This window comes from Dipodomys spectabilis, unplaced genomic scaffold (genome assembly GCF_019054845.1).
Source record: "Dipodomys spectabilis isolate Male_0828 unplaced genomic scaffold, ASM1905484v1 ptg000289l, whole genome shotgun sequence".
Classification (NCBI taxonomy): domain Eukaryota; kingdom Metazoa; phylum Chordata; class Mammalia; order Rodentia; family Heteromyidae; genus Dipodomys; species Dipodomys spectabilis.
This window is the reverse complement of record NW_024870966.1, coordinates 1,768,683-1,791,210: the sequence shown is the minus strand read 5'-3', so window position 1 is coordinate 1,791,210 and position 22,528 is coordinate 1,768,683. Positions and strand designations below refer to the sequence as shown.

General features: G+C 43.0%; 2 protein-coding genes across 7 annotated transcripts in view; one reads left to right on the top strand and one right to left on the bottom strand.

The window, feature by feature from the left end:
- LOC122126859 (minichromosome maintenance complex binding protein) overlaps nucleotides 1-8,224 on the top strand; it is a 36,703-nt gene extending 28,479 nt beyond the window's left edge. For both annotated transcript variants that reach the window (XM_042701432.1, XM_042701431.1), the window contains exons 14-16: nucleotides 805-969; nucleotides 5,943-6,031; nucleotides 6,424-8,224. In XM_042701432.1, coding sequence (XP_042557366.1) covers nucleotides 805-969; nucleotides 5,943-6,031; nucleotides 6,424-6,550 — 381 coding nt within the window. In that variant the 3' untranslated portion in view covers nucleotides 6,551-8,224. The remainder of the gene's footprint in view (nucleotides 1-804; nucleotides 970-5,942; nucleotides 6,032-6,423) is intronic.
- Nucleotides 8,225-8,759: 535 nt separating this feature from the next.
- The window catches only part of Inpp5f (inositol polyphosphate-5-phosphatase F), a 98,241-nt gene continuing 84,472 nt past the window's right edge, over nucleotides 8,760-22,528 (bottom strand). For 2 of the 5 annotated variants that reach the window (XM_042701423.1, XM_042701426.1), the window contains 6 exons: nucleotides 20,827-21,025; nucleotides 15,175-15,246; nucleotides 14,171-14,244; nucleotides 13,609-13,737; nucleotides 12,978-13,065; nucleotides 8,760-10,940 (listed from right to left, as the gene is read on the bottom strand). In XM_042701423.1, the coding sequence (XP_042557357.1) occupies nucleotides 9,785-10,940; nucleotides 12,978-13,065; nucleotides 13,609-13,737; nucleotides 14,171-14,244; nucleotides 15,175-15,246; nucleotides 20,827-21,025 (1,718 nt within the window). In that variant the 3' untranslated portion in view covers nucleotides 8,760-9,784. Of the gene's footprint in view, nucleotides 10,941-12,977; nucleotides 13,066-13,608; nucleotides 13,738-14,170; nucleotides 14,245-15,174; nucleotides 15,247-16,762; nucleotides 16,942-20,826; nucleotides 21,026-22,528 lie in introns of those variants that run through there. The other 3 variants (XM_042701425.1, XM_042701430.1, XM_042701424.1) reach the window with 3 other exon arrangements.

Below are 22,528 nucleotides of genomic sequence, written 5' to 3'. Positions count from 1 at the left end.
ACTCAAGGCAGGAACATCACAGAGGCCCACCCAGACATAAACAAAACCTGATCTGAAAAATGAGAGCTGTTGATTCTGAGGAAGGTAAACACTCCCAGGACTTGGAAAGTGTGCAGTTTCTTTGTAGCAATGTACAGTGGATAAGAATCTTTGAGAATGAAATTGCTTGCTGTTAAGTTGTCTGGGAAAACAGGATATCCGGTTTCATGAACTGCCTTTTAGTGATTGGCTACTTTTTTATGTTCGCTAAAACCACAGAGGAAACATTACAAATGACCAACAAAACGCTGATTTTTGTAACTATTGCTGTAGTAGTTATAGTGTGCAAATGAATATTAAAACTTGTTCCTGGCTAGCCAGAGAGGCTCACAACTGTAATCCTAGCTACTCAGGTAGGGAACTTTGGGAAGATTGGCGTTTGAGACCAGTCTAGGCAGAGTTTGTGAGATCCTCATCTCAGTCGATTAAAAGCTGGTACGGCAGTACATCTCTGTATACCAGGTAAATGGGAGGCATAAATAGAATTGTGGGCCTAAGCAAAAAGTGAGACCCTGTTTGAAAAATAACAAGTATAAAGGACTGAAGGCCTGACTCAAGTGGTGCATTGCCTGCCAAGCAAAGCCCTGAGTTCAAATCCCAGTACCAAAAAAATAACAACCAGCTCTCATTCCCACCCCCTCACATGAAATTTTTCATTGCCAGATTAACACAATCTGAGTGGACATAGTGTAGTTTACAAGGGGCGGGGGAGGAGCATGCAAGCATGTGAGTGTGGGAAGGAGTGTGCGCTGTTTCTCTTTCCAGGCAGACTGCCAGATGCACTTACAGCCTCAGCTGATGCCACCCAACATGGAGGAGTACATGAACAGCCTTCTCTCGGCGGTGCTGCCGTCCATGCTGAACAAGTTCCGCATCTACCTGACCCTGCTGAGATTCCTGGACTACAGCATATCGGATGAAATCACCAAGGTACACTGAGCTGAGGGCATGCGCATGCTCCCTGTGCAGAGCGGCCGTGTCCAGCATTTACTGCGCCTTGCTTTCCCTGTGCTTGCCTAGACCTCTGTTGTGTGCTGGAAATAGACATTGCCTGGCATCCCGTTTTCACTCCCTGAAAGTTTTGTTTTTGTTTTTGCTTTTTGGTTTTTTTGCTATGCTGGGGTCCAACTCCAGGCCCTGTGCATCCAAGGGGAGGGTTCTAGTACTGAGCTGGTCCCTGCCTCTCTTCTGGAAGTTTCTGTTCCAATACATTTTAGTTTGTTTGGGGTTTTTTTTAGCCATTGGCTTGGGATTTAAAATGATACATCTTAACTATATAATAATCTAAGACTAATAACCATTTTAATAATATACCATAATATACAAAATATATAATAATACATATATAAAATATATAATAACAATATACAAAACATTACTCCTGTAGGGACTTCCAGCTATGGGCCTGTCCTTTTTACTTTCAATAAGCTTGCATCTGCTTTAGACACTAAAAATAAGTCCTTTTGCTCCTTTATAATTTCACTCTTCTTTGTTACTTGCATATAGATTATTCTTGCCGATGCATTCCCCACAATACATAAGTGATGCCTTAGGCAGTTGGTTTTCAAATAAGAGGAAGAGGTTCTAAACAAATAAAAGCTGGGTTCAGGTTCACACCTGGAATGTTACTTAGAAGGCAGGGATCAATGGGGAAGACGAGGCTCAAAAGGCAGAAAAGTTCAGGAGGTCCTTCTCTGTAACTGGGTCCTGGGCACAGCGGAATGTGTCATTCTTCTTAGATGTGTGGGAGGCTGAGAACAAGAGGATTGTGGTTCCAGGCTAGCCCAAGCAGAGACATTGAGACTCTTATCTCAATGGAAAGAGCTGGGCATGATGATGGTGTATACCTGTCAGCCCAGCTAGGACAGGGAGTGGAAACTACAAGAATCTTCAGCCCAGTCATATTCAAAGCAAGACTATCTCAAAAACCACCAATGTAAGCCGGGCTCCAGTGGTTCACACTTGTAATGCTGGTTACTGGAGAGGCTGAGATCTCAGGGTTGTGGTTCAAAGCCAACCCAGGCAGCAAAGTCCATGAAACTCTTATCTCCAAAGAACCACCAGAAAATCAGAAGTAGTGCTGTGGCTTAGTGGTAGGGTGCTAACCTTGAGCAAAAGAGCTCAAGGACAGGGCCCAGGCCAGCAATCAATCAATAAATAACCAATGCAAAAAAGTCCTGAAGGCATGGCTCACCAGTAATGCCTGTAGAGCAAACTCAGGGCTCTGAGTTCAACCCAGGTACCACCAAAAATAAAAACTTTTTTATTGATGTTCTTTATCTTCATGTGGGTTTACCTCACTGCCTGACTAATGTGTTTTCATTTCAGACCAAAGACTTTTTGTTTCTTGAAGACATGTCTGCTCAGGCAGCTTTTCTTTATCTTTTTACTAACCTCAGATTATTAATTTCTTCTTAAGGCTAGTTTTGTTTTTGTTTTGTTTTTGTCCATTGTGAGGCTTGAACTTTGGGCCTGGGTGCTGTCCCTGAGCTCTTCAGCTCAAGGGTAGCGCTCTACCTGTTGAGCCACAGCATCACTTCTGGCTTTTTCTGCTTATGTGGTGCTGAGGAATCGAACCCAGGGCCCCCTGCATGCAAAGCAAGCACTCTACCACCGAGCCACTAGTTTTGCCAATGTAGATTTTCACCTTCAAATGTCTTCCTGCCTTCTGGCCTGCTTCTTTCAATATTCATTCATTCTCTTATCTGTCTGCCTGTCTGTATATATTTTTGTATGTCTATTCCTATGTCTGTCTGTCCGTCCAGCTTTCTGTCTAGTGCTGGCCTCACACATTAGGTAAGCACTTCACCCTCCTCCCAGCTTTTGATATTCTCTATCAAACATTGTTCCCCCCTTTTTCCTTCAGTTTTTAAATGATAGTTCTTCTTATCCAAGAGTCCCTCCTAAGACCCAAGGCTTCCTGTTTCATTGTAGATTTCTTGAAGGTTCTAGGATTCGAATTCAGGGCCCCAGCTTCCTAGGCAGGCATTCCACCATCTGAGCCCAGCTTTGCTTCAGTCGTTTTTCAGCTCGGGTCTCCTTTAGCTGCCATCTGCCCAGTCTCCCCTTCACCTGTGCCTCCCGCGAGGCTGCGATTAGGCTCTGCCATGTCCAGCTAGTTGTGGGATAGACAGGGTCTCACAGCTCTTCTTGCCTACTCTAGCTTCACTTTACCTGGGATCCTTGATCTTCTGTATGGCTGGGTTACAGGTGTGAGCCGTTCTTCTGGCTCTCTTGGTGTGGATTTGAGTTTATCCTACTTGAAGTTTGTTGAGCTGTTTGGTATGAACCTTAATGTACATTTGGGGGTGAAATGTTTGACAATTCTGCCTAGTCTGGGGTCATTGTTTCTTTAAACTTTTTCTTTTGGTCAGTCATGGGGCTTGAACTCTGGGCCTGGGCGCTGTCCCTCAGCTCTTCAGCTCAAGGCTAGTGCTCTACCGCTTGAGCCACAGCACCACTTCCGGCCGGCCTTTTCTATTTATGTGGTGCTGAGGAATCGAACTCAAGGTCTCATGCATGCAAGGCAAGCACTCTACCACTGAGCCACCTTCCCAGCCCCATATTTCTTTAAACTTCTGACTCCTTCCCCCGCACACACACTCCTCTGGCGCAGTCACCGTGTGCATGACGGCACTGTGGCTGGTATGTAGGGTCTTCAGGGCTACATTCTTTTCTGTTTTCATTCTATTCCACAGGCCATATCATCTCAGTCAACACATTATGATGTTGTTCACTGATTCTTATGCCTGTTCACTCAATCACCTGAACTCCTCTAGTTTTTCTTTTTTAAATTAGATTGTTTTTGTTTCTTTTGTCTTCTACATATATTAACTCCAGAATTTGCTCCATTTTTAAAACGTTTTTCTTTTTTATCCATAGCTATTTCATGAAACTGTTCTCATGTGTTCCTTTTCTTTTGGATAGTACTAGGGTGTTGGTGCAGGGTTTTGCCCATTCTAGGTAAGCCCGGCACTGTGCATCTCCATCCCCGCCCTGCTGGCCATCTCAGTAGTTTGTCACTTGTTGCCGCTAGTGTCTCAGGCAGCCCAGGAGATGAAGCAGCTGCTCGCGTGGCAGGCTGCAAATCAAGGCACAGCAGCATTGCAGCAGGGTCCTTCCAGGCCACGCTGTGCCTTCTCCATGATGGCCCGGCGCGGTGCTTTCCAAAGCTGTCGCTGCAGGGTAAGGGCAGACTAAATAGAGCGAGGAAACTGTCACAAAGCTCACCACAAAAACCACCTGTTTCTCTTGTCTAAGTGCTCCTCAGATTATAGCAAGCATCTCGCTCACTTCAAGGTTTAAGAGGCAAGGCTAATACCCTCTATTTTATTTGTTGATGGTACTGGAGTTTGAATTCAAGCTAATTGGGCAGTGCCCCTCCCACATTTCCAACCCTGTTTCCTTCTAGTGGTCTTTTTGACGATAACTGACGTTTAAACTCAAGGCCTCACTCTTGCTAGGCTGGAGCTCTACCACTTGAACCAGCATTCGACTGGCCAATTGGAGATGGAGCCTCACACTTCTCTGCTTGGGCTGGCTCCAAACCAAGAGCTTCCAGGTGTCAGCCTCCTGAATAGCTAGGATGACAGCAGTGAGCCACTGGTGCTCAGCCAGCCCAGCTTTTGGCTGGTTATTTTGGAGATGGAATCACTTTTCCAGTGCTGGCTGGCTGGCTTTGAACCATATTATTTATTTTTGAGATAAGGTCTGACTTTTGCCTAGGCTACCATCTGCCTATATTTAGGCTTCCTGTCATAGTTAAGATAAATAACCAGCACTCAACCACTGTGTCCAGTTCTTGGTTGAGAAGTCTCAGTAACTTTCTGCTTGGGATGACCTAGAAACATAGTGCTCCCCATTTCTGCCTCCCAGATAGCTAGCATTACATGTGACCCTCAGTGCCCAGCTCTGACATACATTTTTCCCCCCTGGGTCCTGGAGCTTAAATTTTGAGCCTGGGCTGCTGTCCCTGAGCTGCTTTTTACTCAAGGCTAGTGTTTTACCACCTGAGCCACAGCTCCACTTCTAGCTTTTTTGCTACTTTATTAGAGATAAGAGTCTTACAGATTTTCCTGCCAGTGCTGGCTTCAAACCATGATCCTCAGATCTCACCCTCTGGCTTTTTTTTTTTTTTTTTTAACCAGAACTTGAAGTTACGGCCTCCTCTTGGTCTCTTTTGGCTTTTTCACATACAGCTGGCGTGTCCTCTTGAGCCATACCTCCAGTCCTAGCTTTTTTGCTGGTTAATGGGAGATAAGAGCTTATACATCGTGTGTTCAGGCTGGCTTCAAACCACCATCAGACTTCAGCCTTCTGAGTTGAGCTCACAGACATGAGCAGTAACTGGCACTCAGTCAGTATTCTCAGTTTTTCATTAACCAAAGGATCATGTTTCTTTTTCCTTAGAAAACCAAGGAACTGCCAGTGGCTCACACTTGTAATCCTAGCTACTCGGGAGGCCAAGATCTAAGGATTGTAGTTCAAAGCCAGCTCAGGCAAGGAAAGTCCGTGAGACTCTTCTCTCCAATTAACCACCAGAAAACCAGAAGTGGCGCTGTGGCTCAAGTGGTAGAACACTCGCCTTGAGCTGAAGAGCTCGGGGACAGTGTCCGGGCCCAGAGTTCAAGCCCCACGACCAAAAAAGAAACAAAAAGAAAATCAAGGAATTAATTTAAGAATATTTAAGGAAAGGTGGGAAGTAGTTGAGGAAGGAGGGAAGGGATGGTAGGGGAAAAACAAAGGAGGAGGCAGCAATGCTTGATAAGAAATGTACTCATTACCTTGCTCATTTAACTGTAACCCCTCTGTACAGTATTTTCACAATAAAAACCTTAATTAAAAAAAAGAATTATTTCAGTTTTAAAGGAATCTTTCAAAGTGCATTTGTTCTTTTGATAAAGGCAGTGGAGGATGACTTCGTGGAAATGCGGAAGAACGACCCTCAGAGCATCACCGCGGACGACCTCCACCAGCTGCTCGTGGTAGCACGGTAAGTCCTGCGTGTTTGGAATGGCTGGTTTGAGAAACTGTGCATTATATTTCATTTATTTATGTGTCAAACACTGAAGCTGACTTCTAAAAACCAAAAGGATTTTTCTTTAAAAAGCAGCTTCTGAAAGGGCGCAGAGGAGGAGTTGAGTTAGGCTGATGCCCTTGTCAGCAGAACGGACATGCGGCCTGTCCCCGAGCCTCCCCTCCGCGAGCCACTCTCCACTTGAAATTCGGAGGGACTCCTGAAGAAATCTTAGCTTAGCTTTGAAATGTTGCAGCTACCAGATGTTCTTGTTTCCCAGTCTGACCTGTTTTCACAGTGTCCCTGGGTCTTCGGTGTTTGAAGGCACTAGCCTGGCTCTACACTTAAATTTGTTTGTTTCAAACCAGGTTTCTGTCCCTCAGTGCTGGTCAGACAACACTGTCAAGAGAGCGGTGGCTCAGAGCAAAGCAGCTGGAGTCTTTAAGAAGAAACAGGCTGCAGCAGCAGAAGTGTGTGAATGGGAATGAACTGTGAAGTCCTGAGTGACGTCGTTTATACCACATTGTTTTATAGACAATTTGTATAAAAACAATTGACTTTTCCTGAAATCAAGCCTGGTAACACCTGATGTTTATATGATACTCAGTAAGGGCTTTTCCCTTACTGATTTTATGGAGCTTTTGAAGTTTGTTTTATAACTATACAAATTAGTAATGATGTACAAAATTGTATTTGATATTAAAGGTTTAATGTTGATTAAGGTTGCTGGCTATAGCATTTCCTTAACTGCAGCTAAGTCCCACAGGCCAGACTGTTGGTATGCCAGTACAACTTCATTTAAACAGAACTGTTGCCATTTCAAAGTTGGAGAAATTGTGCACTTCATAATCCTAGTTCATATTTCTTTCCAGTAATTCTCAGTGGGCCTGAGCATGTGCAGTAGTCTTAAGTATGGCAAGTGAAGTGCGCTTACCATTGATTCACCTGTGAATCCTTCAGTATTTCCTCAAATACTTGGCCACAGAAACTTTTATCCACTTAACAGCGGTTAACATGCCTGGAAAACTAGCCTTTTACACGGAAGTGGCTCCTGCACTTTGATTTTACAGGTAATACTTCCAGAAATTCTTAGGATTACCCATTAATTCTTTCCAGGTGATCTGAAAGATCTGAAAGAAATAACTGTTATTACTGTTTTTTTTCTTCATAAAAGGATAAGATTCCTTTATGTGGAATAAATGAAGCTATCATTTTTCTCATGCCTTCAGCACATTTGGGAACATTTGTTTATGAGACAGAAGGGAATGCTTGCTCATCTATGACAGTTTGCCCAAATATGAAAAGACCAAACAGTAAACTAAACACAAAGTTTCTTTTGGGGTTCTGGGGACTGAAGCCAGGTCTTCTTGAACATGCTAGGCAAGTGCTACATTCCCAGCCTAGGAAAAAAGATTTTTAATTATTTTCTTTACAAATGTTATTTACTTGGCTTTGATGATTATATTGGACTTAAAACTTTCTAGTTTATCAGTTCCAAACGTGTTAGATCAGTTAACATCTGCTACTCCAGTAAATTCTAAAACAAGTGCTTTTTCCCCAGACAAATTTGTTTCAATACACAAATTTTTACGTGAATAAAAAGTACCATTACTTATAGGAAAGAAAGCAAACTACTACAGTAATATAATTGTGGCAACAGAATGTTCAGGAAGATGAGAACGTGACTTTTTAAAATTTCTTTTAGTAACTCTCACAGCTGGAAACATTAAATGATTCCTTATTGTGTTTTTCCTATAAGGAAGGCATTGACATTGTTAACACCAAGGAAACAGGGTCAGCCTTGAAAAATCAAGGAATCATGCTTAATGAAGGGAAGTAAAAATTACTAGCTCACCATTCTTTTCCTAAATTCAAAGCTATTTTTATAAACTAATGTAAATAATGTTTATATTAGGATTTAACTTTTTCATTTTTATTACTGGTAGACAACCCATCCTTACACTTTTAGAAATATAAAATGCTAAACTGGATTTGTGAGAATAAGATGTATTTCCTTTGTTCTAAAACAGGTAATTAGTTACCACGTGTCTAACTGTGCCAATGTAAATTGTAATGTACCAAAGAAATCATAATTTTGCTTGGTCTTTCTTACAGAAAAGTTCCGTTGAACCCTCTTTCCTGTAAATAAAACTTCCCAAGTTACCAGTACTGTGGGCTGTTTTTCCTGAATTACAAGGTGCAGCCTCCTATGTGATCCTCTATGTTGGAAAGCTCTGTCTGTATTCTGTTGGAAAACTTACCAGGCGTGGGCAGGGGCACAGGACAATGCTAAGATTGACGGCAAGATGTCAGTCCTGCTGAATAAACATTTGTAGATCCCTGCTTGGAAATAAGCATTGCCTTAAAACAACTTTAACTTTGAAAAACCTTTGTAACTCATGTCCATGGAACGTAAACATGCATAGTTCTTGCTGACTTTGGCTTCTATTTTTGTGTGTGTGTTGTGGAACCCAGCCTATTTCCAACACCCAGATGAAAAGTTGATCAGAACAGAATAAAGCATTCAGTTTTTAATGTTTGGGATTCAGAATTTGGTTTGTGATTCATTTCATTAACACTTCAAAGGGTTAAGGTAACTGGAAAAGCTCAGAATAAGTGTTCTGTTAGGACACACTGACCATTTCTGAACTTTTACATAAAATCAAACCTTTATAAATGTTATACAAGGAAATTTGCATGCCCATTGTTGCTTTAATTACAATGGTCTTTATTTTAAGTCACAAGATTAGACACTTCAGAAAAATGAAACCACAAATAAATAACAAAAGTGGAATGCTTATCAAAGTTACAACAGACATAATGTTCAGCTGAGAATCACCGCACAGAGTAAGGCTCTAAGACACCAGAGAAACCAATGCCTGCTGGAATGTGGCGTGCGACTCTTATTGTAGTTCTAGAGGAGGCGGCATTGGTGTGGTCAGTTAACGTCTCAGAAAAACCAGTTTTAGCAGTTGTGCTTCAGACTAAATTTTCGATAGTTGTTAGTCTGCACAAGATGTTGAAGAATACCCCCTGGGAAAAAAGTTGAAACGTGAAGACTTCCTTCTAGAACTCCCAGGAGCCACTATACATATATTCTTATGTTCCTGAAAGCAGAGCAAAATGGAGATTGGCAGCTGCTGTAGTTCACATATGATGCGCCCGTTTCGCTGTATGACTGGCAAGTCAGTGCGCCTGGATTCAGGGGTGGCAGAACATACTGTTCGAGTAGAGTATGAGGAAAATTAGGATCAAATGAGAATACGTTTGACTGTAGTGTTAATCCTCAATAAACTTTCAGATGCTTCTACATTACCAGCAACAAACATTAATAAGTCACTAAAAACTAAATGTATCTCTAGGGAAATGGACACATAGAAAAATGCTAATCTCATGAGTGGGCTCAGACCCAGATGGTATCTATTTCATTGACTAACCATCGACACCCTCCCAAATCCTCCCTCAGATTCCATCCAAGTGACCTGTACCTGAAATCCTTCAGCAGACCCAACTACTCCGCAGTGGATAAGCTAGTCAGGTGTACACAATTAGGAGGATGGACTTACAGAGGAATCTGGAAGTCTGCTCAGGTTCCGACTCCTCTTAAACACTAATAAGCATAATTAAAATTTGTGAATCCTAGATCCAGATAGTACAAGCTAAATTAGCTTAATACATGAAATGAAATTCACAAATAAAACCCATGGGATTGTTTTTGGTAGCTAAAACCTAAATCTGAATTATTCGTGTCTGGCATTGTGTAAACATGTTTTTAAGTTCATTCTGCTGGATTTCATTAACCATCTCCGGTTCTGCAGGACTCTTCTGAACTTTTGCCACTGCCAAGTTGATCCCATGGGTTAGGCCAGCCTGAGTAATACTGGCAACCTGCACCATAGAGCTTCGAATTTTTGCAAAGGGAGAGACTGCTCTGCTGCTACTGCTCTCTGAAGGAGAAGGAGTTACATGAAGCCCTGCCTCGAGTTCCAGCATGCTGGAACTGGAGCTGGGTGTCTTTTGAGCTACAACTGCATGCACTGGTTCAACTGACAAAAACTGTGTGCCTGTCCCAGAAAAAGACACATCTAATTGCGATGGTCGGGAAGGGTTCTGTTCCGTTGATTCTGGTTGGGATTCTTCTTTAGAAACTTGGTTGGTCATCTGGTTTCCTTCCTCTCTAGCTCGCTGAGACACAGAGCTGCTCTCTGACAGCTCCATCATTTTGTTTTGTGCGTCTTGCACAAATCTGTGGCAGTAAATATCCATAGGTTTCACAAAACCAGCCAATAGGCGTATGTTGTCAGCAGAGGGACTTTTCTTCAAAGGAGACTCCTGGCCTTTCCCAAGTGCGCCTTCATGATCACGAGGAATCTCTGTGGGAGCATGAATGCTCACATCAGTGCTGCCAATAGACTGGGATCGACCGCCCAATCGAGGTGCCGAAGCAATAATACCACAACTAGGAAGAACATAGTCTATCGGCCCTACACTCTCTAAAGAATTAGCGAGCTGCCTGTCTTCATCAGACTTGGAATTTGTAAGGAATTCATCAGAATGGTAGGAGTCATTATCTGAAGAAATGTCCCCATCAGATTCTGCCTGGACCTTATTTTCCATCACCCCTGAGCTTTCCATAGTCTCAAGACTACTATCTGATTTCCAAAGATTGACTTTTAAGTTTGGTTTTAGAAAGTTCACTTTCATTTCAGGCTTAGTAAAGTTTCCTAACTTTCGTAGGTTGCCAATATTTACATTGGATTTGGTCTGCTTCACTTTTTGATTTAGAGATGAAAATTTGCTCAGTAAAAATTTTTTCCCCTGGGCCAGAGAGCCTTGGTTCTGAGATCTGATACCCATGATGTCTTCGTGAGGTTTACTGCTCTTCCTATAAATGAGAAAGAGAAAAGGTTAATTTCCCAGAGAACCCAAAAGACCCATTCCAATTTCTAAGTAAAAATGCTTTGCTGATTTAAACTGGTCCCAGTTTCTTTGGAACACTGCATTGCTCACTGGATAAACTCCCATAGGATTGACACTGAAATACCACTGCCAGAAAGAAACACACAAGATACATATTGTTACATTAAAAAGAACTAGTTTTTAGTACCATTTTACTTAATCCAATATATATAAAACATTATCCCTCCAACATATAAACCAGCAGTAAACATTTTGTTATCTCTAAAATTTGTTAAATCTAAGATGACTGACGTGTGGTATGGCACACCATACTGAGACTGGTCGCGTCGTCGTGGCTTCGGAGCCCCTGTGCTGAGTGGTTACCACGCTGGGTAATGCAGGACTAACAGTCACGGTGCGGGGATGGAACTATGAGCAAGTAACATTGTAGTGACATCCCCCATGACAGCAATAAAGGGTAAAAGTCTACATGTTACTTGCCACAAATGTCTGTGTATCTGCCCAGTTTCCTTAGTGATACAAGCTCACTAACCAGAAAAAAAAACAAAAAAAACAGGTTAGAGAACTACATTCTCTCCATTAACAGAAGATGGAATCATTTTCCTCTAGGGGATCAAATGGCCCTCCCCACTCTGGAATGAGGATGGGGGAGCCTGGTCAAGGCTCGCTAGGAGGAAAAAACTATAAACTTTAGACACAAAAATATGTTGATAGCCACTCTCTTCCCAAATTCAAAAAACTTACTATCTTCTCTATACAGTGTTTTCAGTTTCACCTGTGGCCACACAAGTTGTATTTGGATGGCAAAACAGCTCCTAGGGTTTCTCTGAGCATCTTTGAGCTGAATTAAGTCATGATTCTTCTCAAAATACCACTTCGCTAAGCATTTATGCAGACAGTCAGTATTACTATGTACAGTTAACTTTTCTTTTGGTCGGTCATGGGGCTTGAACCTGGATGCTGTCCCTAAATTCTTTTGCTCAAGGCTATTGCTCTACCACTTTGAGCCACAGTGCCACTTCCGGTTTTTTGGTGGTTAACTGGAGATAAGAGTCTCAGAAACTTTTCTTTTCTTTTTTTTTTTTGGTCGGTCGTGGGGCTTGAACTCTGGGCTTGAGCGTTGTCCCTCAGCTCTTCAGTTCAAGGCTAGCGCTCTACCACTTGAGCTATAGCGCCACTTCCTCTCAGAAACTTTTCTGTCCAGGCTGGCTTTGAACTATGATCCTCAGATCTCAGCCTCCCGAGTAGCTAGGAAGCACCCAGCCATATTAACTCTTTTAATTTTATTTTTACTATCTTCAACAAATCAGTTTATATGTCTATATGTACAATGCATCTTGACCAATGTCAGTATCACCCCTTGCATCATTCTCCCCAATCCCATCCCCTCAAGTTACCTGGCACCACCCAGTAGTGGTATTAGGATTGGGTTAGTTTTGATAACTACCTACTATAGAGAAGGTATATGGGAACACTCTGAGCTATTTATATAACCCTCTGTAAGTCTAAAAATTACAGATATAGAGTTCAACCTGAAAGGTATTACTTTTGACTCAGAAATCCAGTACTCACCTCTGTCAATAATAGATTCTCCGCACTTCCTCCTTACAAATACTTTTTTTCTGTGTGTGTGTGGGGGGGGGGGGTGGGGGGGGTTGTCTCTGGGCACTCTCTCTGAGCTTTTCCAAGTTTTGAGCCACAGCTCCACTTCCAGTTAATTGGAGATGATGACTCTCATGGACTTTCCTACCTGGAATGGCACGTTCTGAACCACCATCCTCTGATCTGAGCCTTCTTAGTAGCTAGAATTACAGGTGTGAGCCACCAGTAGCCAGCAATTTGCAAGGACTTTTAAAGCACTAAAACTTTAAGGCTGGCCTGATGCTCAGTGGCAGCACATTTACCTGTATGAGGCCTGAGTCTGATCATCAGCACCCAAAGGTAAACAGAACTAAGACCTTGGATATTAATGTCTCCATATGCAGAAGAAGTGTTATCCTACCTCTCAAGTTTCTTCTCAGTTATCGGTACATCTAGTCCCATGGCTTGCTTGGTGATCTGTAGCATCTCTGCAATGCACTGAAGGGTATCTGAAATGCAAATATAACTGCTTCCAAATTTCTCCATAAACATATTCAAAACAGCATTTTAATTCACATAAGAGAACTCTGTGGTCATTTAAATACAAGTTTTAATGTACAGAAAAGTACTACTTTGTCCACTACCAATTCTAAATGTTCTAAATCAAATTTTAACAGAAATGAATTAACTAGGATTAGGAGCTTATAGTCATTGTTTGTCCAAGCATTGTGCTGGAGGGCAACAGCTGAGAATGTAACGGGCAAGGTCCTTGACTCCTGCTTCTAAGACGGCAAGCTGAGCAAAGCCCTGGAACCCAAATGACTTCATACAGAGCCAAACACACTAAGAAGTCCCCATGTCCTCACCTCAAACTAAATAATCCATTTCAATAGGTTCTTTGGATTTCTGAAAACAGTGCTCTATCAAGGTCTGAAATCACAATACCATTCCCCAGACCAATTCTCATTCTGCTGGCCATTATACAGAACACTCCCATCCCATCAAGACTTCCAAGAGTAGATAGTAAGCTATCACAGAATTCTTTCTTTCACCTTTTCCATCTTCTTCTGGATTGCGCATCACTGCCCTCAGTGTGTGGAAATAACCACTTGCTCCTTTATATCTGTAGTGCAGTCGCATGCAGGAGAACTTCGGCTTACCAAAAAGAGTGGGTTCAGGACCTAAAAACCCAAATGAATATATGCGTAGTTATGTCTTTCACATCCATTTCTTCTTTCACTTCAAAATGACTAACAAATACCCATCAATTAGCTTTGTGCCACATTATTCTTCATAATCTATCAACCGCCTGCAAAATACAAGCTTATAGTGACTATCTGATTGAATGCACCTATCTTCTTTAGTCTTATTGCAACTTATTTGATCCCTCAGGTTATCTTCACAAAGCATGAAAATAAGACGAACACAGCACTATGAGACTACATCCATCACTAATCTCTAAAGAATAGAATAGAAGTCTACAGACAGACTGCTTGGAATTTCATTTCTTTCTGGTTTCCAACAGATATTTTATTAGTTGCCTACATAATATGTCCTATAACTGGGAGCAAGAGCATTTGATTTGTGTAAAGCAGTCACTATGTTAAAACTTACCTATTTCTATTTTTTCCAGATCCTCTAGACTTAGTCGTTGATATTGATTTACTTTATCAACTTCATCATCATAACTTAAAGAAAGGAGTAAAAAAAGAGGATTAAAATCAGAAGCATATCTGGCTTCTCAGCTGAGGTATATATAATAGTCGCAAATGAACAGGTGTAGTTAAAATCATGCCCAGTGCAATATATTTAAGATAGTTAAAATTTCTATAAAGTTAAAAACCAAAAACAAGCAAAACAGGAACACATACACACACATATACTGAATCTTCTTATATGGGAATATATGTCAGATAAATCTGGTGCTCAAAACTGGGAGTGACAATGACATGTGAGCTGTGCCAACAGGCATCTAGGGTGATAGCTAAAATATGATAAAGTCACAAATAATATTTACTTGGAAAATATGAGTTAAAACTCAATCCTGATAAAGCAGGAGTATACAAGTGCTCATATTTTGGTAATGGCATTGTTAACTGGTACTCCTTCTGGAGATGGAATTGACAAACCAAAGTCACATCATTGATCATATCACTGTAAGCACAACAAGCTGCTTATATTTTTGCATACAGACATACATACACACAAGCTATGGTACACAGATCACAGAAACAGCAAAAAGAAAAGGTGGAGAAGCACCAAGGAAACAAATATGCTGCAGTAATACAAAGTGATATGAACACTAACGATAAATATATATGTAATACAAAGGGGTAGTAATAATACAGAGGGATACAGCCACTAATGATAAACATACATGTAACACCCCAAAGCTTGAAAGGTAACCATTTTTAGCTAAGAGAATCCAATGTTATATAAACATAAACACAATGAATTATTATTCTAAAAACTACCAAGCTGATAAAAGAGTAATTATATAAGGCTTCATAAGCTTTCATAATATATTAACAGAGTCTTAATTTTTTTAACTGCCATAAATTCTGAAAAGGAAATTTCCTTAAGTTTAAAAAACAGCTTTAAGCCAGTATGTAACTTACTAGGCCACGTAGTAGGCAGCGTTGGAAAGCAGTAAAAGCACATCCACGTCCCTGTGAGTGGCGTCAGTGAGGCTAAACAAACATGACACAGGGATTAAATACTTTCAATCTCATCCAAACTTTTGGTCAAGCACAGTCCTAGAGTCCTACAGCAGAGCCACTTACGATTTTTTTTAAAAATTGGCCAGGGGAACAAAAAAGAAAATTGAAGAATGAATACTAATTCTGAAGATAAATGCAATGCAATCTATCCACTTGCAAAAGAATTTAAGATAAAAAAAAAAAAAAATCAACCAATGGAAGAACCACCACCACCAAAGAAAAACGCATACAAGAGAGGCTTAGTGGTGAGAAGGGCTGGAGCTGAGAAGTAGCCAGAGGATGGGGGTGGGGGTGCCGTCTGGGAGGGGGCGAGGGAAGGAGAAGGGACGGAGGGAGGCGGGAAAGGAGGTAGGAGGGAGGGGAAGGAGGAGAAGGAGGGAAAAGAGGAGGAGGGAAAGGAGGAGGCAGGCAGGAGGGAGGGGAAGGAGGAGGAGGAAGCAAAGGAGGAGGGGGCAGAGGGAAAGGAAGAAGGGGAGGAGGAGGAAGGAGAGGAAGAAAATTGGGGGTAGATGAACAGTAGAAAGGCAATTATTTGGAAAAATAAAATATATGAGCTTGAGAAGAAGAAATCAAGATTATTTTACATTAACCATCAAAATATCACAATGCACATTTACCATTATTTTTACACTTGTGGGAAATGTATCATTAAAACATTTTATGCAAATATAATATCGATATGCAAAAATGGAACAAGCCCAATTATATTCCATTTCTTTCACTATAGACTAATTTACTTGGCTGCCAAGGTACATGCAAACATTTTTGGAAGGCTATTTTGTCACATACTGACTCCAAAATCAAATATTAAAATACGAGTTCAAAAAACCCGATGGGATGAATCATTGAAACTGTCGTGAATTATACACCCTTGAGCATTTTCTAGTACGAAAAGAAAAGCATAAAATCTAGAAATAAGCAACAAATAGAATGCAAATTGAAATGAAACTTTAATGAGTCTACATGAATGGCCTTCCTGTCAAGGTAATTAATCTGCATTATCACTGGTCGCCAAATTCCACTGCAAGAAGGAACATTCTTGCCTTACGAATTTACAGTCATTCACTAGACCTTACCATCAAAATGTGAGTAAAAAAATGAATAGAAACCAATAGGGGAGACAATTCTTTGTAGCAGGAATTTAAGCCCCTGCTTAATCTGAGTAGAATGAGGTCATTGTTTAGCGGGTGCTGCAGGAAGGAGGGGCGCACCAAAACCCGCCACTGCAGTTCTCTCCATTAGGAGCACCTTGTCTTTATGTAAATTCACCTCAGTTTTCATCTCGTATAAGGAAAAACACCATTCATGAAGTAAAATGCCAGAACCCAATAAAACTCAGATTAATTCTAAGAGCCAAAATTTAAGCACTGATCAATCAATCAGTGGGGAAAAGAAAACTATAAATCCATCAATGCTGGCAGCTTCACTGAGAATAATACCGGATTACAGGGCAAAATACCATCCGATTCTGTCCATTGATACTTACATGCATTCTGAAAAGTACTGCTTGAGCCAAGCCGTAAAAATTACGTCACGACACATTTGTAATACGAAATAAATTCTACTCCTACAGCACTACATTTACTCTAGCTTCCTATTTGGGCATTAATATTTACATCGGTCGCACAGGATCCTCAGTCAAACACATTATGTCCTTAACAAAAATCACTTGGCACGTTAACAGGCGGTCGGAAAATGTGAGCCCTCCCCCCACCCGCATTTGTACTGAGGTCTCGGCCGCAGCAAGACACTTAGTTCCCCTCCCTGCCCACCCTCCACCCACCCCCAGAAAAGGAAAAGCGTGTTTAACCCGAACAAGAAGGAAAACGCAAACCCCGAAGGCTGTCCCCGCCCGCGCTCGCGGCCGCGGCCGCTCTACTCCTTCTTGTTTTCCCGCCACTGAGGCAAGCCCTCCTTCCACACTATGAAAACAAAAATCGCCAGCACCACATGCAGCCCGACCACGGCGACGATAGTCGCGTAAAAGGCGCTGTCTTCGGGGGACATTAACATCAGGCTCTGGAAAAGCAGCAGTTTGCAGGAGAAATACAGCCCCACGGGAACTTTGACCATCAGCCCCGCAAAAAGGAGGAAGATCTTGAAAGTCATGGCCAGAACCCCGTCGGTCTTGGGCTCTGCGGCATTAGCGGCAGCAGCCCGCTGCGCGGGTGGCGGAGGCCTGTGAGAGCGCGGCATTGCCTAGCTGTCCGTCCGTCCGTCCGTCCGTCGATGCCGCGAAGCCCAGCCGGAGCTGTCCAAGCCTGAGCTCGCGCCTGCAGCGAATGCGGCGAATGCGGCAATTGGGACGCGCTGCGGCGGCCGCCAAGCCCCGCCCAGGGGACGCGTCTAGCTTCCGGCCGCCCACTTCCCGACGCGGCTGGCAGCCAGGGCGCATGCGCGTCCTGTCCAGTGCAGCCCACGTCCCAAGGGGGCTCGGACCTCCCGGCCCGAGGCGGAGGAGTGCGGGGACGGAGGCCTGGGAAGGGGAGGGGGGGGGAGAACCCGGGTCGGGGCCGGCTGCCGCGAGGGGTAGCTCGCGCCTCCGTGCACGCAGCCGGAGGGGCGCGCAGGCCATGGCCGCCCGCTGCTGCCGGCCGGCTCCCTGCCTCGGGGAGAAGGAGCTACCGCACCCCTGGCCGCTCGGTGAACGCGGGCTAAAGGGTGGTCGACCCCGCGGTGGACGCAGCGGCCCCTGCAACTCCCGGCTCCCCGCAGTCACTGGAGTCAATCACTCCAGTCCGCGACTGTCCTGCGGCCCGGGAGCGGGGTGGCGGGAAAGGACACGCAAAGGTCAGGGAGGGCAGGCCAGGACGCGGCGGGGCGGGCACAGGGTCCCTGCGGGGCGGGCCGCGCTGTGCCGCGCCACCCGGCTGGACAGCTCCCGCCGGGCGCGCAGCCAGCCGCCCCCCCCCCCCCCCCGTGGGAACGGCCGGCTTTCTCCTCTTGCCGCACTTGCCCAACGCTGCCCGCTCCGCCCGTGCCGCAGTGCAGACGGAGGCGCTGGGGCCAAAGTGAAGCAAGGTGCCAAGACAGTTCTTAGAGGACTTAGCACCGCAGGGTCCCCGATCAATCAGAATTACTACCAAAGTGCCATACACAACATGGAACACAAAGAGAACCTGCTCCTGCACGTGCACAATTCCGCCTTCAGCTGCCTGACCCAATGGTTCTAGTCTTGGTAACACTTAACAAGTGAACAGCAAAAGAAAAAATGGTGGTAGGAGTGTGCAGTCTCAACACTGGGGAAGCTTGGCGGATAATCCGACCTGTAAAACGGGCAAAGGTCCAGGCACCGATGTAAATCTACCAATGTTACACCTGTCAATCCTCGCTACTCCAACGGCTGAGACCTGAAGATTATGGTTTTAATCCAGTCTGGGCAAGAAAGTAAGGCTCTTAGCTCTGAAAAGCCAGAAATAGCTTCGCACTGGTGGCTCATGCCTCATGGTGGTTTGGAGATGCCTCAGGAAACTAAACACAGAACTTCCTTATGATCCAGCCATGCCACTCTTGGGTGTCTACCAGAACGTTTCAAGTCAGCACATGGTAAAGACACTTGCACATCCATGTTCACTCCTGCACTATTCACAATGGCCACTTTATGGAAACAGCCCAGATGCTCTATAATAGATGAGTGGATCAAGAAAAAATATAGAGCTTATACACAATGGAGTTTTACTCATCAATCAGAAAGATTATGTCATTTGCAGGGAAATGGATGGACCCAGAACAAATCATGTTAAGAGGAGTAAACCAAGCTCAGAGAGACAAACAGCATGTTTTCTCTCATAAGTGGAGGCTAGGTCTAAAATTCAAGATGATAATTTATACAGGGCTTTATGTATTTACACAAAAATAAACTGAGGAAAGGAGGATATATGAAGAGGAAGAATCTAAAGGCATAATTCCTCTGAACATCTAAAGAACAGTTTATCAAAATGAATTCCAAGAAATGGAAACAGAGTATTTTCTTGTTGTTTTGGTTTGGGTTTTTTTTTTTGGGGGGGGGGGGGAATGAGTGGAGGAGAGCACAGAAAAGGAGGAAAGAAGGTGAATAAATGCAGGCATTATATTCAATATATACTATGTTTAAAAATGAACTATGCGTCCGGCGGTGGTGGCTCACGCCTATAATCTTAGCTACTCAGGAGGCTGAGATCTGAGGATTGCAGCTCAAAGCCAGCCCAGACAGGAAAGTCTGTGAGACCCCAGAAATGGCATTATGGCTCAAGTGGAAGAGCTCTAGCCTTGAGCTGAAGAGATCAGGGACAGCACCTAGGCCCAGAGTTCAAGCCCCATGACCAATAACAACAACAAAAAGAACTATGTGCCAGGGGCTCACACCTGTATTCCTAGCTACTCATGAGGCTGAGATCTTAGGATCACGGCTCAAAGCCAGTCTGGGCAGAAAAGTCCATGAGACTCTTATCTCCAACTAACCACCAGAAAACGGGAAGTGGCACTGTGGCTCAAGTGGTAGAATGCCTGCCTTGAGCTGAAGAGCTGAGGGACAGCACCCCGGCCTAGAGTTCAAGCCCCATGAGTGACCCCAAACAAAACAAAACAAAAAAATTATGTGACCAGCACAGTATATCACAAAAGCTCAAGGATAGTGTCCAGGCAGAGTTCAAGCCCCAGGACCAACACAATTAGAAAAGAAAAAAGAAACAAAGGAAGGGGAAAAAAAGCCATGCACTCGTGGCTCACACCTGTAATTCTAGCTACTCAGAAGACTGAGATCTGAGGATCGATGTTCAAAACTAGTCCAGGCAAGTAAGTCCCTGTGAGACTATTATCTCCAATTGACCACTCAAAAAGCATAAATGATACTGTGAGTCAAAATGGTAGAGAGCTAGCCTTGAGCAAAACAGCTCAGAGATAGTGCCCAGGACCCGAGTTCAAGCCCCAAGACTAACAAAAAAACAAACAAAGAGCTATGTTACTTGTGGGTAGGGATGCGAAGGTGAAAATGCAGAAAGGGTGAAAGAAGGTCTGAAAATGCCCAAGAAGCATTGTGCTCATAACCTGACATATGAAATTGTAATAATTTTGAACCACTCCTGACAAATAACAATAAGCCAGGCACCAGTGACTCATGCCTGTAAACCTAGCTACTCAGGAATCTGAGATCTGAGGATCACCACTGAAAGCCAGCCCTGGCAGCAAAGTCTGTGAGACTCTCATCTCCAATTACTCATCAAAAAGCGAATAGTTGAGCTGTGGCTCAAGTGGCAGAGTGAGCCTTGAGCACAAAAGCTCAGGAGGGATACATACACACACACACACACACACACACACACACACACACACACACACACATTCTCTCTCTCTCTCTCTCTCTCTCTCGGGGGTTTTATTTTTTTGTTTTTGGTCCTCTTTAATTATACACCTAACGCAAGTGCCTTACAAACTTGCCTTAGCACAGCCCCATACTGAAACTACAGCATGCATTCATGCTCACAGCTCTACGGGCAACTGCTCAAACTGTGACAACTGAGAAACATGGGGAAGTTAAGCGGGTTAGTTGCCCGGATACCAACTCCAACTCACCTGGGGTCACAATCAATAAGAGCCCAGCCCCCATGGAACTTCTCATCATCAGGCAGTAGTAACTTCATATAACTTTGTAAGAGCTGGCTAATTAGCTCCTGGTGGCTCCTCTGATTCTCCTTATCCAAAGCTTCATGCTCCTTCTCCTTAGTAAATATGGAATAAAGGTCTTCTGTCACTGGAATGCCTTGCATCAAATCTAGGGCAGAAGAGTTGATCATCTTAGTTTACTAAAGTATTTAAAAAAAACAAGAGAGAATATAAGAACTACAAAATTCATAGAATAAAATATTAACATGAACTTTGTGATCCTAGACATAATTTTTTAGAGATGGTACCAAAAGCATAAGCAACAAAGTAAGGAACAGATGAACTGGACATTATCAAAATTAAAAACTTCAATGCTCCAAAGTATAATGTCAGGAAAAGGATAACCCATAGTAGGTGAAAATATCAACAATTGAGTTACCTGGCTAGGATCATGAATAACCATAATAAAAATACAAGCCAATTTAAAAAGTAAAATATCTGAATAGATAAGCTGACTTCCTCCTGATGGACATGCAGCAATGGCTTTAATAAGTCACTGAATCTCATTTCCTGTGAAGGTACTAGAACGATGTAGCAGTAGCTACATTGGTAACATCTACCAACCCCTGACCTGAAAAGGGAAGCAGTAGTTATTTCTCCTTCTCAGCCTTGAAAAGACCCATTGTACGGACCTGAATGAAGCTGACAGGATAGACAGCAGAACTGAGAGCGGGAACTCGATCCTCAGGGACATAACTGAGTAGAGCTAGGCCAACTGGCGGAATCAAGGTATCTTATTTTTCCTTGAATAACCTGTTAAGATTCAACTCCCTAACCATACAGAACATGCAGTCTTCATATTTAACAATGACTTTTTAAAAATTGTACTAAAGACTGAACCCAGAGCCTCACACACACTAGTCAAGCACTCTACCACTGAGCTATGTCTTGCTATGTCTCCAGCCCTGAATCAAACTTTATTACATCAGATTCCTTCGATTCCTATCTGACCTTTGTGGAAGTCTTACTGTTTCATGCTAAATAATCAGGTGAAAGTTGAATTTAAACCAGGTACTAGTGGCTCACACCTGTAATCCTAGCTACTCAGGAGGTTGAGATCTGAGGCTCACAGTTCAAAGCCAGCCTGGGCAGAAGAGTCCCTGTAAGACTCTTATCTCCAATTAACCACCAGAAAACTGGAAGTGGTGTGGTGGTTCAGAGTGTTAGAGTGTTAGCCTCAAATGAAAAGACCTCAGGGACAGTGCCCATGCCCTGAATTCAAGGTCCACAACTGAAAAAAAAAAAAAGTTTTTAATTTAAAGAATATTCCCAGGACCACATGTCAGCTATGTTGCATTTTGGTCAAATCTAGAACTGTTATTTACTCCTATACACATAACAATTTCATTAAATTTAAAATATTTCAATGTATGAATTCTATTGGTCCATCTATCTTGTCCTTCTAAAAAGTAATGGATTAATCACTAATATCCTGTTAAATCAAACTTATGAAAAAGGATAGTATACTGTCCACAACAAGAACATATGATAAATAGCTTACAGAAAAAGAAAATCATCTGTTTATATGGTACAGCCTTAGTAATGAGAAAATCAACATAAGTTTGTATTTAGCTCTCAGGTACTTTGTTGTCCACTTCAGAAGCCTCAGCTT